The following is a 17053-nucleotide window of genomic DNA, read 5'->3' on the forward strand; positions in this document are numbered from 1 at the left end:
AGGACTACAGAGAATTAGCAACTTTTTATTACAGTCATGGCAAATACATAGGGGGAGATTTATCAAAACTTGTGCAGAGGAAAAATTGCCCAGTTGCTTATAGCAACCAATCAGATCGCTTCATTTTGCAGAGGCCTTTTCAAAAATTAAAGAACTGATCTGATTGGTTTCTAACTTTTCCTCTGCACATGTTTTGATAAATCTTCCCCATAGTGTGTTAACAAATGTAAGTGTTGCTCCATATGGTATAACCAATTAGGTGACCCACACCCAATGCAAAAATAACTATGGTGCCTAGTCTAGAATTATTTTTACCAAACATGAATTATGATCTTACAAATGTCATTATTGGAATACATGTGTACTCTGACACAATGTATATGGCTTCTGGAGAATATGTTTTAGCCATATGTACAACCTTTATAAGATACTACAGCATGGACCTCCTATTGCCTTTACTGCACTCTGCAGGCTCCTGTGATAATTACAACTGGCAGAGAAGCTCCTGGACTTTCGGGTTTTATTTTGTTGTGCAGCACAAGCTTTGTGGAGAAAAAATAAAATCAGCTAAGGAAATTTGATGCATAGATTGTTAACTGAAGCCCAAGTTCAGTGTAAAACAACATGATTATTTAATTAGACAATAATGGGGCCTGGGGAAAAGGGCAGGAATACTTCCCCTTTGAAGGTAGTAGTAGTTATGGCAGGTGGTGGCTACTCATGGGCTAGGTTAAGAGTGTACTTAATGGGGTACTCCGCCCCTAGACATCTTATCCCCTATCCAAAGGATAGGGGATAATATGTCAGATTGCCGCGGTCCCGCTGCTGGGGAGCCCCAGGATCCCTGCTGCGGCACCCTGCCATCATTACAGCACAGAGCAAGTTCGCTCTGTGCGTAATGACGGGCGATACAGGGGACGGAGCAGCGTGACATCATGGCTCCGCCCCTCGTGACATCACGGCCCGTCCTCTTAATGCAAGTCTATGGGAGGAGGCGTGACGACTGCCACGCCCCCTCCCATAGACTTGTATTGAAAGGGGCGGGCCGTGACATCACGAGGGGCGGAGCCGTGACGTAATGATGCTCCGGCCCCTGTATTGCCCGTCATTACGTGCAGAGCGAACTCGCTCTGATAGCGCGGTGCCGCAGCGGGGATCCCGGGGCTCCCCAGCAGCGGGACCGCGGCCATCTGACATCTTATCCCCTATTCTTTGGATAGGGGATAAGATGTCTAGGGGCGGAGTACCCCTTTAAACAAGAGGATGGAATGCAGATAAATAGAGAAAGAAGATCGTAATGTGCATAGTCCTGGAGGTTTTGTTGATATGAATAATATGAATTAGAAAAAAAATTATGTCTTAGGTGATTAAAAAATATAAAAGAAGGAAAAAAATTTAACATGAACATTTGCAAAGTTAACATATTTCAGGAAAGTCCTAAGAGCTACCTGTGGTTATCTATACATTAATAAACTTACAAATAGATTTCCAATGGCACAAGAATTCACCGCATGTACCTACAACTTCTCTGGGATATAACCTGCTTGTCTGGTTTACAAAACAGATTTTGAAATAATGTATTAGGGTCAGTCATTTAGGACACCAATCTCTAATTTAACTAGTTTTGCCAATTTTCTTCCTCCTGAGGACGGTACTGATGCACTGAAACTAGTTGAGGGTGGCAACTTCTGTTTTTAACTTTGTAATCCAGCTTTTCCAGTTATAACAGGGTGTCTGCAGACCCTTATACCACTATACAGAGGGCTTGTCCCTCCATTGACTGACACTTGTCACTGTTATCTTAATAATAAGAAATAAAAGTTATATTTTAATAAAAAGAAGAGGGGGGTTAGTTACTAAAGGAATCTTGTGCCCCAGGCTTTGGCCCTGGGTTTTAGTTGTTTTTCAAAATTGTGGTTCCTGACCCACCCTGGGGATTAATTGTGTTTGAATCTCTAATTTAGCCACACAACTGTGCTGATTTTAATGTTCTGCTGGGTTCAGAAGACATGTTTAAAAAGGGGTTGTCCAGTATTAAAAAACACTGCTTTTTTTTTGTAAAAACAGCACCACTCCTGTCCACAGGTTGTATCTGGTATTGCAGCTCAGTGATATTGAAGTAAATGGGACTGAGCTGCGGTACTACACAAAACATGTGGACAGGAGTGGTACTGTTTTTGCAAAAAGAAAAGCAGAAAAGGGACAACCCTTTAAAAGCATAACTCTGATGAAGGTCTAGCATCAAGATACCTCTTTAAATCTCGGGGAAACTATGAGGCCCCAAACTACAGTGATCAGGATGCAGCATTTCCAGAAGACCCATGCATGTCTATAGGACCTCCAGCTGTATCCTGATTGCTGAAGTTTTAGACTATGAAGTTGCCAGGAGATTTAAGTATGTATCTTGCTACTGGACCATCCTTAGAGTTACACTTTAAGACAACATGAGGTAATTTATAAAACTTTTAGCATGGACTGTGACCAATGTTCAGGCCCAGCCATATCCATGTTCAGCTGGTAAGGTCCCAGTAGACTTCAAACAAGTCTTAGTTACTATTAACTAAGACTCCTAAGTCCTTTTCCATGTCAGTCATCCCAAGTGTTCTCCCATTTAATACATAATCCCAGCCCGGATTTTTCCTCCCCATGCGCATAACTTTACATTTATCAGTGTTGAACCTCATCTGCCACTTCCCAGCCCAAACTTCCAACCTATCCAGATCCATTTGTAACAGTTCACTGTCCTCTATAGTGTTAACCACTTTACAGAGTTTAGTATCATCTGCAAAGATTGCTACTTCACTGCACAACCCCTCTACAAGGTCATTAATGAATATATTAAATAGAACAGGACCCAAGACTGACCCCTGTGGTACCCCACTAGTAACAGTCACCCAAACAGAATAAGTACCATTAATAACCACCCTCTGTTTCCGTTCACTGAGCCAGTTACTTGCCCACTTGCACACATTTCTCCCCAGCCCAATCCTTCTCATTTTATGCACCAACCTTTTATGTGGCAGCGTATCAAATGCTTTGGAAAAATCCAGATATACGACATCCAGCGATTGCCCCTGGTCCAGTCTGGAGCTCAACTCCTCATAAAAGCTGATCAGGTTAGTTTAACATGACCAATTCCTCATAAAGCCATGTGGATATGAAGTCATACATTTATTTTTATCAAGATACTCCAAAATAGTATCCTTTGGAAAACCCTCATACAATGTACATACAATGGAGGTTAAACTAACAGGCATATAATTCCTGGGGTCACCTTTTGACCCCTTTTTAAATATTGGCATCACATTTGCCATGCGCTAGTCCTGGAAAACAGTCCCTGTTACTATAGAGTCCCTGAATATTAAAAATAGGGGTCTGTCTATTACATTACTTAATTCATTTAGAACACGGGGGTGACTGCCATCTGGACCTGGTGATTTGTCTATTTTGATTTCTTGTAGGCGGCACTGTACTTCTTCCTGGGTTAGACAGGTGACATGTACTGGGGAGTTTACCTTATCTCGCTGTATTTCACCTGGCATTTCATTTTCCTCGGTGAATACAGTGGAGAAGAATTTGTTTAATATATTTTCTTTTTCCTGATCCCAGTTTATAATTTCTTCTTTATCGTTTTTTTAAAGGGCCAACACTTTCATTTTTAACCTTTTTGCTATTTATATAGTTAAAGAACATTTTAGGGTTAGTTTTACTCTCTTTGGCAATGAGTCTTTCTGTCTCTATTTTTGTAGATATTATCTGTTTTTTACATATTTAAAATTTTTCTCTATAGATTTTTAATGCTTCTTCACTGTCGTCCTGTTTTAGTAATTTAAATGCTTTATTTTTGTCATTTATTGCCCCCTTAACATTTTTATTCATCCATAATGGTTTTCTTTTATTTCTGACCCTTTTATTCCCATAAAGGTATATACATCTTACAGTGAGAATTTAAAGAGGTACTCCGGTGAAAAACTTTTTTTTTTTAAATCAACTTGTGCCAGAAATTTAAACAGATTCGTAAATTACTTCTATTAAAAAATCTTAATCCTTCCAGTACTTATTAGCTGCTGAATACTACAGAAGAAATTATTTTCTTTTTGGAACACAGAGCTCTCTGCTGATATCACGAGCACAGTGCTCTCTGCTGACATCTCTGTCCATTTTAAGAACTGTCCAGAGTAGGAGAAAATCCCCATAGCAAACATATGCTGCTCTGGACAGTTCCTAAAATGGACAGAGATGTCAGCAGAGGGAACTGTGCTCGTGATGTCAGCAGAGAGCGCTGTGTTCCAAAAAGAAAAGAATTTCTTCTGTAGTATTCAACAACTAACAAGTACTGGAAGGATTAAGATTTTTTAATAGAAGTTATTTACAAATCTGTTTAAATTTCTGGCACAAGTTGATTTAAAAAAAAAAAAAAAAAAAAAGGTTTTCCACTGGAGTACCCCTTTAAGATATTTTTAAAAGTCTCTTATATAGTGTCAGTATTCTTTTTTTTTGAGGACATTATCCCATTTTATATTGTTAAGGGCTTTTCTGAGTTGATCAAACTTTGCCTTCCTAAAGTTCATTGTTTTTGTGGCCCCTCGAGAGATTCCCTTATTGAAGAACAAGTTATAATGTATTATATTATGATCACTATTTCCTAGGTGCCCTCCTACTTGCACATTAGTTACTCTGTCAGGTCTGTTGGTTAATATTAAGTCTAGTAGGGCGCCCCCCTCTGGTCGGGCCCTGCACCATTTGAGACAGATAATTGCCTTTAGTTATAGTCAGAAACCTGTTTCCTTTATGAGATTCACAGGTCTCAGTCTCCCAGTTTATATCAGGATATTTAAAGGGGTACGCCAAAGGGGATATGGTGCCAATATGTACCATGACTGCTGGGTCCTCTCCAGCCCCACCCAGCAACCTGTCAACCCGATTCGTGATGTGCCATACTCGAGCGCCAGGAAGACAACACACTGTTCAGCGATCCTGGTCTTTGTGACAGATCGCCCTGTCTGTCCCCCTAATAATTGAGTACCCCACTACCAGTACCTGTCTGCCCTGCACTCCTCCCTCTTTACTGGAGCAGACACCACCCTGGCGGTCAGAGGCAGTGTCCTGCTGCAATACTGCTAGCTCTGAAATGGAATCCCCCTCATCTGCCAACCGGGCAAACTTGTTGGGGTGTGCCAGATCAGGACTAGCCTCCCTGACACTCTTCTCTCTACCCCGTTTTCTAACTGTAACCCAGCTAGCTGCCTGACTGTCCTGCACCCCCGTCCCACTACCCTCCCCACCTCTACCCCAGAGAGTACTTGCTCAGTGAGCAGGAAATTCCTCTCCAAGTTGTCAATGCATCTCAGTGTTGCCAGTTGCTCCTCTAGATCCAGGATCTGGGCTTCCAAATTAACAACTCGCACACATCTCGCACAACTATATGCACCCTCAAACTGCTATTTAAGGCTTGCATACATTGTGCAAGATGCACATTGGACTGCTTTTTCCAACAAGGATGCCATATTAGATTTGGGGATTGCAAAAATTAACATAAAAAACAAACAAACAATCAAATATTTCAATTAAACTCCCTGAATTTAAAGTCCCTTAATTTTAAGTCCCTCTCACTTTTATATTTACACTCTTGTATACAGACACACAATCACTAGCTCACACAATCGCTTAGTATACTTTCTTTTATAGTTACCAGACACCCCCTCTCTCTTCCACTGTCTGGAAGTGAATGCAAAGGGCTAGCTGGCTGCAAACAGCTGCAATTTATCAGCTGATAATTGTTTAACTACTCCACCCTCTCTCCACCTGTATTCCTCCCAGACAGAGAAAGAGAAAAAACACAGAAATGCACTCAATGCTCACAATACTTCCTACAGTATTCCCTTAATTTTAAGTCCCTCTCACTTTTATACTTACACTCACTTGTACACTTCTTGTATACAGACACGCAATCACTAACTCAGACAATCGCTTAGTGTACTTTCCTTTATAGTTACCAGATACCACCTCTCTCTTCCACTGCCTGGAAGTGAATGCAAAACATTCACATTCCACTAGGGATGCAGAACCATTTCTTGTATAAGTACCAAATGTTCAGACTGCACCGCTCCCAAAGACCACAAAAACACCAAAAGGGTACTTCAATCTGAGATTTTAAACTGAAAATATATACCTATAATATTTTAAAATTACCTGCTCCCATATGGCACTTTAGAGAGGAGGAATTTATGGACATGTGTGGCTCTGCCCATTGTAATATTGAGGGAACCTGTCAGCTGTTATTGCTGTATGAGCTGCAGACATTGTTGGATGGCTGTTTAGGATACCTTTCCTGGAGCTCATGGTAGTTTTCCAAATTGGCTCAAAGTTCACACTTTTCCTGAATTTACAATGGAAATTGATTTAAAAAAATATAGGTATATAAATAGATCATTAAATATACTTCTTCTTTTAGGCTTTACTCTTGTTCTGGGCCTATGGAATTTCCTACTAGGCCTTACTAATTGAAGATTTTGTTGAAAACTTAAATAAGGCAATGCAGACCTGAAATATGCTTGTGTAAACAAATACTTAGCATTATCTACTAATATCCACTCTTTATACCAAATAAAACATCTTCTACACAATGTATAGTAGAGGAAGAAATCTAATCCGACGTGTCAAACGTACACCTAAAAAGCCCACATTTAGGGCTTTGAAAAGACACTTTGTTGTTACATATTAAAAATATGTTTTTCAACTTTAATTTTGAAACGTAACATATATTTGTAATAAAATATAGTATTTCTAGCACATATAATTAAAAAAAATTCTAAAAGTAATGTATGCAATATAAGACCGTACACAAAGTTCATACAATGTTTTCATGTGTAGAATGTGTGTAGCTTATCAATCAAATACTAGTAAACCAATTAATACCATAGGGACTTAAAAATGTGTGATGTTGCAGATGCTTCAAAAACTGGAAACAAAAAATACAAAATATAACAAAACCAAGGAGCTCAACAGGGTAAAAAAAGACAAAAAGAAAAAAAATGTATCGAAAATGGAGTGCAAATATGCAGTCGTTCTCACATTCTGGAAAAATACTAACAACATTGTCCTACACCTGTAATATTCAGAAGAAGACAAACATGTTAAAGCAGCACTATAAAAATCTCTAAGAAAAACAATTAGAATATCTTACTAACAGTTTTTTCAGCAGTTGTTCATTTGTTTTTTTGTAGCTTTTTTAAGTATATCACATTTTTTTCTGTTTGGACGCCGACACCTTTCATCAATACTAGGAATACATTCATAATGCCATACTTCCTCCATCTTGTCTACGGGATACACTGCCTCCACATACTGTCGAATTAGTCTCAGTCTTACTGGATCGAGCTGCTTCTTATTGCAAGCACCTGAGTGGTTATATTGAAGTCTTAAATTTTCATGGGTAAATAACTCTGGAAAAAGTCTTACCAATAGTCTTGCAGCAAAATTTCCAACCGAAAGGCTTTGCTGAACAATGTCTCTAATTTCTTTATCACTTAAAAGATACACTGAAGGCACAGGGAAGTCTGGAGGTGGAACTACAATCTTATCTAGTGGTATTTTGCAGAAGTCCTTTGTGCTACGTTCAGGAGGGAGAGGTGGCCCTTCAATCAGATCTCTGTATCTTTCAGTGTTCATGTCAAAAGAAGCAAGGTCTCGCCTCTCAGGCATTGGAACATAGACCCTCCGCTGCTGCTGGTAAGATCTCCTTTGTTCAGTATCCCTTCTGCGACACCTCTCATCCAGCTTTCCTACAAATTCCAGAGTCCAAACTCTGTCATTCTTTGCCCTGGGATAAAGAATTTGCACATAATGTCGGATAAGTTTTATGCGAACAGGATCAAGCTGTTTCTTTCCTAGTGATCCACTGCAGTTATATTGTTTTCTTAAGTTCTCATGAGTGAACAGCTCAGGGAACAAATGAACAAGAAGCCTTGAAGCAAAATTACCAATTGACAAACTAGTCTCATATATATTTTTTATTTGCTCTTTGCTAAGTAGAAATTGTGGAAAAGGAACCTCAAAATCTGGTAGGGGAATGTCAACCTTATCAAAGTCAAATGGAACAAGCCATATTTTTTTAGATCTCCTTCCTGGTTTTTCAGTATCTGCCCCATCTTCTACTTTTACAATAGTCAAATCATCAGGCAAGTTTGACTCGAAGCAGTCATCCCTAGAATCATCACACTCACTGCCATCTATAAACATGCTTTCCAGCTCATCATTTATTCTATGTATACATTGTTGCAGCCAAACTTCTTCTTCTTGCACTTCTGGAAAGTAGATCTCTGTATACTGGCGAATCAGTTGTAACCGATGTGGATCTAGAGTAAAACCTTCAAGATCTCCAAAATACCTGTCTCCACTTTTTTTTTGATTAAATATTTCAGGAAATAATCGATGAAGCAAAAATACTGAGAATTCACCTGGGGATGAAGCCTCTTCTAAATATTCATTTAGGTCTTGTGAATTGATTACATTCTCAGAGACAAGGGGATTGGCCTTTTCTAAACTGCCAATGTCCTCCTGTTCCTTATTTTCAACAAAGTGGGCATTCTGACTTGGCACACTTTCAAAATAGCTTGAGGTCTGCATTCCACTGTGGGTGCTCTCCATTTCTCTTTCAGCCCAAAATCGATTGAAGAAGTCATTTATGTGAGGCAAGACATCAATTTGCCAAACAGTATTGTTCTTGACAGAAGGATAGCATGCTTCAACATAGTTTCTTATAAGCTGGAGATGAAGAGACTCAAGTTTAGTTTTACTGAAGAATCCACAAGTGCTACAGCTTCTAGGCAATGCATTACTTCCAAAGAGCTCTGGAAACAGCTGAACTAATAATCGACATGCCAGATCACCTGCTGAGGAACTTTGGTCCATGACTTGCTTAAGCTCGGTGCTAGTTAGCTGATATTCAGGCGGTGGGTGGAATTCGGCCACCATTTCATGGGGGCTCACTTTTTTCTTTATTCGATTTACCTCAAGAGACAAGAGGTCAACTTTGCTGTGGAGCTGTGTCATATTGGAGTTCAGTGTGTTGAGGGTGAAAAACATTTTTTGTATTAAAGAGGATATGTTTGAGTCATCACTAGTTTGGGAACTCATGCCATTGCTGCTAGAATCTCGTTTACGCAGGTCAGTAAACATACGAATATTTGAAGTGTTGACCTGATTTCCTCTTTCATAAAGGTCATTCGATAACACGAGATCCGATGTAATAGGATTTCTTTTCTCTGTGATTTTATGTGAAATCCCATATAAAGGTTTCTTATGAGACAAGGCAAATTCACTGAAAATTTCATCTTCATCTGGAAAAGTATTATTGAGCTCAGAATTTTTTCTTAACTCCAGGTTTATAGGTTCAGACTCTCTGTTTTTCATGCTTGAGAGTAGACTCTAAGATGCAAATGATATGTAATTAACAAATGTAAGCAAGTATTCAAAGCATCAAGGTTTGATGATATAAATAAGAGCATTAATCTACAGCTGGTGATATTATATTAAGAGAAATTAAAACATCCTAACATCTTTAAAATACAATACATAAATCTGCTCAATATTATATTATTCTATACACACAACATATATATATAGGTCAAGCAATCTGGAATTATTTGTGCCATTTATTTTGTGTGTTTCTTCAAAATACAAAAAAAAAAAAGTTTTCTTAGTAATCTTCTTTCGATCCTATTATGTCTCACATTGCAATCAAGTCTGTTACAAATATACAAGTACATACATATACTGCAAATTATCCTTTTTCCTCTTTAACCAGACCTGCCTAAGTCTATACGCTTTTCTTCTCTCAATTGCGTGTTATTCAGTGCTCTTAAAGGGAAACCAACAGTCGGTTCACCCGACCTGAATCCAATACATTGCCCATTGCTAAAAGCCGCCTTTGAGCAATGGAGACAGGACCAGGAATGCTGGGTATGGCGGGTCCCACTTCCATTGTGCAAAGGTAGCTATTAGTAATGGACCATGGATCTAGGTAAGTGATGCCTCGTTATAATCCAGTTTACCTGCACTATAACCCTGTGTATTGGGTTTAGTGTGGGTGAACCAACTGTCAGTTTCCCAGAGTTTCAGAGGCGAATATAGCGTCATTGTTGACTAACTACTAGCCTCATGAAAGTTGCACGTAAGACAGAAATGCCTACTGTAAATGTCACAAAGAGTGGTAATTACATTTACTAGAGTACTACTGATAGAGACCATTTTCATTGCAAAATCAATCAAGATCAACAACAGATTTATCATTTACTGTTGATGTGTTCCTGCATCTCCACTTGCCAATTATTGTTAATTTGCTTGGTAACCATTAAATAAAGATGATAACTGACCAGTGCAAATGGGCTGTTAGTTTTAAGACATTGCCATTTTTTTCATGACCAAGCTTAAGTACATAGTCAAAACTAGGAAGAAGAATGCATTAATCACCTCTGGAGCAAGTCGTCTTTTCTTGAAAACTGTAAAAATTTCGGCATCATTGCTTGAAGTTTCAGATGTGCTATGGGCTTGCTTCCTTTTACTGGTCTGACAATTAAGGGTAGATTCTGGAATTAGCTTTCTTACAGAAATGGAACGGGAACAAACCAGTCGATCCTCTTCACCCGATGATTCCACTTTTACAAATTTGACTGTAATGTTCAGATAACACTGACATCAAATACTGAATATTTACCTAAGTATATAATGCAGATAACAGTAATTCAGTAGATGCTGGCCAATACTGTTCACTTAGCAGTAAGGAAAAAGGGGAGATTATGACTGCTCTTTACAAAATGTACTAAATAGGAATTAATCTAAATACTATTTGCTATAGTAATCTAAGCCTCAGTCTGAAAGTAATTTTATCATGTAAACAACCAAATATTGCACTTGACCTTTTATATTGTCTTATTCTTACCCATGATAATGCAGGTAAATAGAAACAAAAACTTCACGACCAGTTTTACTCATGAACCCTTTTGTGGTAGAAATCTCTACTGTTGGAAATATATGAACTTTCCAATCACAGTGGTTTTAAAATAAAGGTTTGGACATTGGACATAAATGTATGTCCTAATCCGCTGGGACTTAGCTCACCAGGACATACATTTCTGTCCTGTACATAACCCCATCATGCCCGGCAGGGACCCGCCAGTAATGGTAGACATCAGCGATCGCACTGATGTGCACCATCAACTATCCCCCCCCCCCCCAGATGCCATGATCAATACTGATCGCGGCAATGCGGCATTTGTAATGGCTGTTCTGATCGTCCACGGGGACAGATCAGCCCCTCGCCTGCCTCCACCGCTCTCCTGGGGGGCCTTTTTCTCTGGTCTGACATCACGCAGACCAGAGAAGAGGATAGCCGATAATAAGCGCTATGCCTATGCATAGCACTAAACAGTATTAGCACTCTAATGGGGACATAAAAAGTGTAAAATAAATGTGAAAAAAAAAAGTCCAAATAAACATATTTGGTATGGCCGCGTGCGTAAATGTCCAAACTATCAAAATATAATTATGTAAACATAAAAAATATATAGTCACATCTATGTAAAAGTGGTACCACGAAAACTACAGATCACGGCGCAAAAAAATTTGCCCTCATACAGCCCCCTACACGGAAAAATGGGAAAGATATAGGTGGTCAAAATAGGACAATTTTAAGCATACAGTGGTCCCTCAAGTTATAGTATTAAAGGGGTATTCCAGGAAAAAAAATTTTTTTAATATATCAACTGGCTCCAGAAAGTTAAACAGATTTTCAAATTACTTCTATTAAAAAATCTTAATCCTTTCAGTACTTATGAGCTTCTGAAGTTAAGGTTGTTCTTTTCTGTCTAAGTGCTGTCTGATGACACGTGTCTCAGGAACCGCCCAGTTTAGAAGAGGTTTGCTATGGGGATTTGCTTCTAAACTGGGCGGTTCCCAAGAGACGTGTCATCAGAGAGCACTTAGACAGAAAAGAACAACCTTAACTTCAGAATCTCATAAGTACTGAAAGGATTAAGATTTTTTAATAGAAGTAATTTACAAATCGAACAAAGAAACAAGATGTGGACTCAGCACTGCTCAATCTGTACACGAGCTGCAAAGTGGATACGGGGATCACGGTTTCTGCTGGGGGAACTCGGGTGGTGCTCAGACTATATGCAAAGTTCAATGAAACTTGATGGTAGAAAAGTAGAAAAACAGTCGGCAACTCACCACGCTGGTGCATGTGAGATCCTTCTTTATTGCGGCATACTCACAAATATATGCAGGGGAGAGACAGACTATCCACAATGACTACGTGTATGATGATGACATAGGGGGGTGGCAACCAAAAACGGTACTGACCTACCTAGATCATATAGGTTAAAAAACATGTAATTGCAAAAATTAAAAACAAGGGGCCAAGTCGACCTTATCATTAAGGCCCAAAGGACCGCATGCATCCGTTTTTAATATCCAATAAGTTTCTCTTTGTAAGAGAAACTTATCTAAAGGGATACCTGGTCTAGGCTCCACCTTCTCAATCCCAGCAAATGTCAGTACGTCAGGGTTTGCACCGTGGGATTCGACAACATTATTAATCAGGCGAGGAGCTCCCTTTCGGGTACGTAACGAATACATATGTTCTCTGATGCGATTAAATAGTTGTCTAATCGTTTTACCGATATAAAAATACGGGGAAAAAATTACATACACGACAAACTTAGATCTGCAAGTAATCAAAGAATTCACTGTATGCATATGGCCGCCCAACCGCATACTTTCTTGTCTTGTATTCAGCTTGCAAAAATTGCAACTGTTACAGGGATAATTCCCTATTGGGGCACCGCTTTTAAGCCAAGATTCATCCTTTTCTTAATATCTTTTTTCTTCTTTTCAAGAATGTCACCTAGTGTTGTATTTTTCTAATAGGTTATTAATGGCTTCCTAGATGCAATTTTGTTCAGGGCTTCATCGTTTTCAATAATAAACCAATTTCGCCTGACTGCTTGGTCAATGATGTTATTTATGGGGGAGTTTTTAAATACAAATACGAACCGTTTGTCATTATCAGGGTATGAAGTTTTTAATTTGCGGTTTTTGTATTTCAAAAGATCTGCTCTCTTACACTTGTCTGCGCGTAATCTGGCAGACAGTATAAGCTCTTCGGGATACTGTCTTTCCCGTAAACCATTCTGCAGCTCGTCCGCCTGTGAGTTGTAGGTCTTATCAGATATATTATTTCTTCTCAGGCGAACGAGCTGTCCGTACGGGATTCCTTTTTTCACAGCTTCAGGATGGGAGCTGGTTAAGTGCAGAAGAGTGTTTTTGCTACTGACTTACGGTAACCTTCGCTCACTATTCGATCTTGTTCGATGATCAATCTAATGTCAAGGAACTCAATTGAGTTACCCCCATATAGATATGTAAATGACATATTGGCGGCATTGGCGCGGTTCAAGTAGCTGACGAAGTCAGAAAACTGTGACTCAGAACCTTACCATACTACCAATATGTCATCAACAAAACGAGAATAAAACTTAATATATTTAAGAAAAGGGTTTTTACTGGTATAAATCAGGTGTTTTTACAAAATTGCCAAAAATAAATTGGCGTACGTACAGGACACCGGGATCCCCATCGGGGTCCCCGTGTCCTGCCTGTACCATTGTTCTTCATACTTAAATGTACTATTAGTTCAAATTAATCTTAAAGCGTCACAAACAAATTCAATGAAAATTGAGGACTTATTAGTATTCTCCAAGTATTCCCGGACAGCCTCCACACCCGCATCGTGTGGGATGCGAGTGTAGAGGCTGACCATGTCGATGGAACACAGGCTCCAGCCTGGTTCCCAACAAATTTGTTCAATTAATTGAAGAAGGGGTTGGGTGTCTTTAATGTAAGCTGGAATGGACGTGAGGAGGGGACGAAGCAGCCAATCCGTATAGTGGGACAAGTGTTCGGTAACTGAGCCCACCCCCGAGACAATTGGTCTCCCAGGGGGTGGGCTCAGTCCCTTATGGACTTTGGGAAGGTGATACCACTTGGCAGCTTTTGGGTTTTCAGAGATTAACTTCTCAGCATTTTTTTTAGACAATACTCCTGATGCTACTTTATTGTGAAGAAATGTTTTTAGGTCACTCACTATTTTAAGACTGGGGTCTTTTTTAAGAGGGATGTACGTATGTAGATCATTTAATTGCCTCTCGGCCTCTTTCTCGTACATTTCTTTATACATATACACCACACTCCCACCCTTGTCAGCCTTAACAATACAAATATCTTCTCTAGATTTTAACTTGTTTAAAGCTGACATCTCTGACTGACTCAAATTCAACTGACCTTTCTTGTACAAAACAGATTTCACATCTTGTAAAACAGCATTCTGGAAGAGGTCCAAATGGCTTCCTGGCTGAATAGGCGGATTAAACTTGGATTTGTAAAATTGTCTATTTCAAGAACGTTGTTCACATTGTCCGCAAATTCAGTGGCCAGGAAGCCAATGCACTGTCTTTCTACAGCTGAGCATTCACCTGGGAAAAAACCTAATTCACCAATACAAGCTGGCACGTCTCCCTCACATTTTTCTTGCTCACGAAAAACTTTATTGGAGAAAAACTTGTGTAAATTCATGTCCCTCACTGCCTTAGCTAAATCAATTTGAAATTGGACTATATCAAAGTCCTCAACCAGTCCGAAATGTAAGCCCTTGGAGAGCAAAGTCACTGTAGCACTGTCTAAATCTGTTTAACTTTCTGGAACCAGTTGATATATAAAAAAAAAGTTTTTTCCTGGATAACCCCTTTAATTCGTTCCAGGACAACCATTGTATGTTGAAGCCATTGTATGTTGAGACCATAACTCTATGGAAACCAGGTAACTGTTTCTGAAGCCCACAAAATGTCATCCAAAAATAGGAAAAAGTGAGGATTGAAGAAAAATAAGTAAATAACTAACACAGAAAAAGCAAGTCCTTACATCACTGTCTATGTAGGGTTGAGTTTTTTTTAAAGCAGTACAATAATAGAAAAGTATGCAATCATCGGTATTATTTTATTTGTATTTATTCGTACCCACAGAATAATGAAAACTTTATTTTTCATTTTTACTGTAAAGTGTACAGCATGAAAACGATCCAATTTCTTCCCACAAATAATCATTTTTTTGGGTTTGCCGTACATTTTATGGTAAAATGAGTGATGTCATAACAAAGTACAATTGTTCATGCAAAAAACAAGCCCTCAAATGGGTCTGTAGATGGAAATGTAAAAAGAGAGGAGGAAAAAAAGGGGTACTCCGGTGAAAAACACATATTTTTTTTTTAAATCAACTATTAAACATATTTGTAAATTACTTCTATTTAAAAATCTTAACCCATCCAGTACTTATCAGCTGCTGTATGCTCCACAGGAAGTTCTTTTCTTTTTAAATTTATTTTCTGTCTAACCACAGTGCTCTCTGCTGACACCTCTACCTGTCTAAGGAACTGTCAAGTGCAGGAGCAAATCCCAATAGCAAACCAATGCTGCTCTGGACAGTTCCTGACATGGACAGAGGTGTCAGCAGAAAGCACTGTGGTCAGACAGAAAAGAAATGTAAAAAGAAAAGAACTTAACGTGGAGCATACAGCAGCTGATAAGTACTGGAAGGATTAAGATTTTTAAATAGAAGTAATTTATAAATCTGTCTAACTTTCTGGTACCAGTTGATTTAAAAAAAAAAATGTTTTTCACCGGAGAACTCCTTTAAGGCCAAAGTGGGTTGTGTCCTTAAGGGGTTAATTATCTTTTTGGAGATGTAGCAACTATATGATACTGAGAAAGAAGAGGACAAAATGTCAAGTTACCATGGAGAAGTACACAAGTTCCTCAGGCATTGTCAGCAAATCTGTAAACTGTTTTTAAGTTAAGCTACCCGTGCACATTAAACATATGTCAGCTGAACTTGCAGATTTCCGTGGAACTGGCTGACCATTTAATGTGTTTGGTGGACTCCTGAAAAAGGATCAGGCATGTGGAGTTTCAACTGGACAATACTTCTGTTCTTGAGAGTTTTGGGATTATGAAGGGGAGGGGGCGGTCTCATGCAGCCTTACCCATGAGTGATCTCTTGGACAAACGCTGCTGTGGGACTCATTGGTGTCCCACTAAGTATGGGGACCACTAGTGGTGGGATTTTCAGGGACCATTTTCTTTATTAAATATAAAAAAAATGTTAAACTAGAATATTAGAAAGAGTCTTTATTTTTAATGATTAACCCCTTAAGGACACAGCCATTTTTTGCAAATCTGACCACCTTCACTTTATGCATTAATAACTCTGAGTAGCTTTTACTTATGAGTTTGATTCCGAGACTGTTTTTTTTTTTGTGACATATTCTACTTTATGTTAGTGGTAAATTTTGTCCATACTTGCATCATTTCTTGGTGAATAATGCCAAGATTTCATGAAAATTTTGCATTTTTTTTTTAGCTCTCTGCTTGTAAGGAAAATGGACATGTCAAATAAATTATATATTGATTCACAAATACAATATGTCTACTTCATGTTGACATCATAAAGTTGACATGTTGTTACTTTTTGAAGCCACTAGAAGGCTCCAAAGTATAGCAGCAATTTTCCAAATTTTCTCGAAAAATTCCAAATCTGAATTTTTCAGGGGCTAGTTCAGTTTGAAGTGGATTTGAGGGGCCTTTCTAAAAGAAATCCTCCATAAATGACCCCATCATAGAAACTGCACCCCTCAAAGTATTCAAAATGACATTCAGAAACTTTGTTAACCCTTTCAAGGTTAAGGTTTCACAGGAATAGCAGCAAAGTGGAAGAGAAAACCCAAAATCAAAAATTTTTGCAGTAACATGTTCTTGTAGCCCCATTTTTTTTCACTTTTACAAGGGGTATAAGGAGAAAAAGCCCCCCAAAATTTGGAACCCAATTCCTTTGGAGTATGGAAATACCTCATAAGTGGATATAAAGCGCTCTACCAGCACACTACAATGTTCAGAATAGATAGAGCAAAATTTGTCTTTTGGAGAGAGAATTTTGCTGA

The 17053-nt window shown here is 38.8% G+C and overlaps 1 protein-coding gene across 6 annotated transcripts in view; it reads right to left on the reverse strand.

Annotated features, from left to right (window-relative positions):
- BEND3 (BEN domain containing 3) overlaps positions 1 to 17053 on the reverse strand; it is a 75323-nt gene that overhangs the window by 21914 nt on the left and 36356 nt on the right. For 2 of the 6 annotated variants that reach the window (XM_056566236.1, XM_056566235.1), the window contains 2 exons: positions 10474 to 10569; positions 6193 to 9429 (listed from right to left, as the gene is read on the reverse strand). In XM_056566236.1, coding sequence (XP_056422211.1) covers positions 7198 to 9429; positions 10474 to 10569 — 2328 coding nt within the window. In that variant the 3' untranslated portion in view covers positions 6193 to 7197. Of the gene's footprint in view, positions 1 to 4411; positions 9430 to 10473; positions 10718 to 17053 lie in introns of those variants that run through there. The other 4 variants (XM_056566234.1, XM_056566232.1, XM_056566237.1 and 1 more) reach the window with 3 other exon arrangements.

Source organism: Hyla sarda, chromosome 3 (assembly GCF_029499605.1).
Source record: "Hyla sarda isolate aHylSar1 chromosome 3, aHylSar1.hap1, whole genome shotgun sequence".
Classification (NCBI taxonomy): Eukaryota; Metazoa; Chordata; class Amphibia; order Anura; family Hylidae; genus Hyla; species Hyla sarda.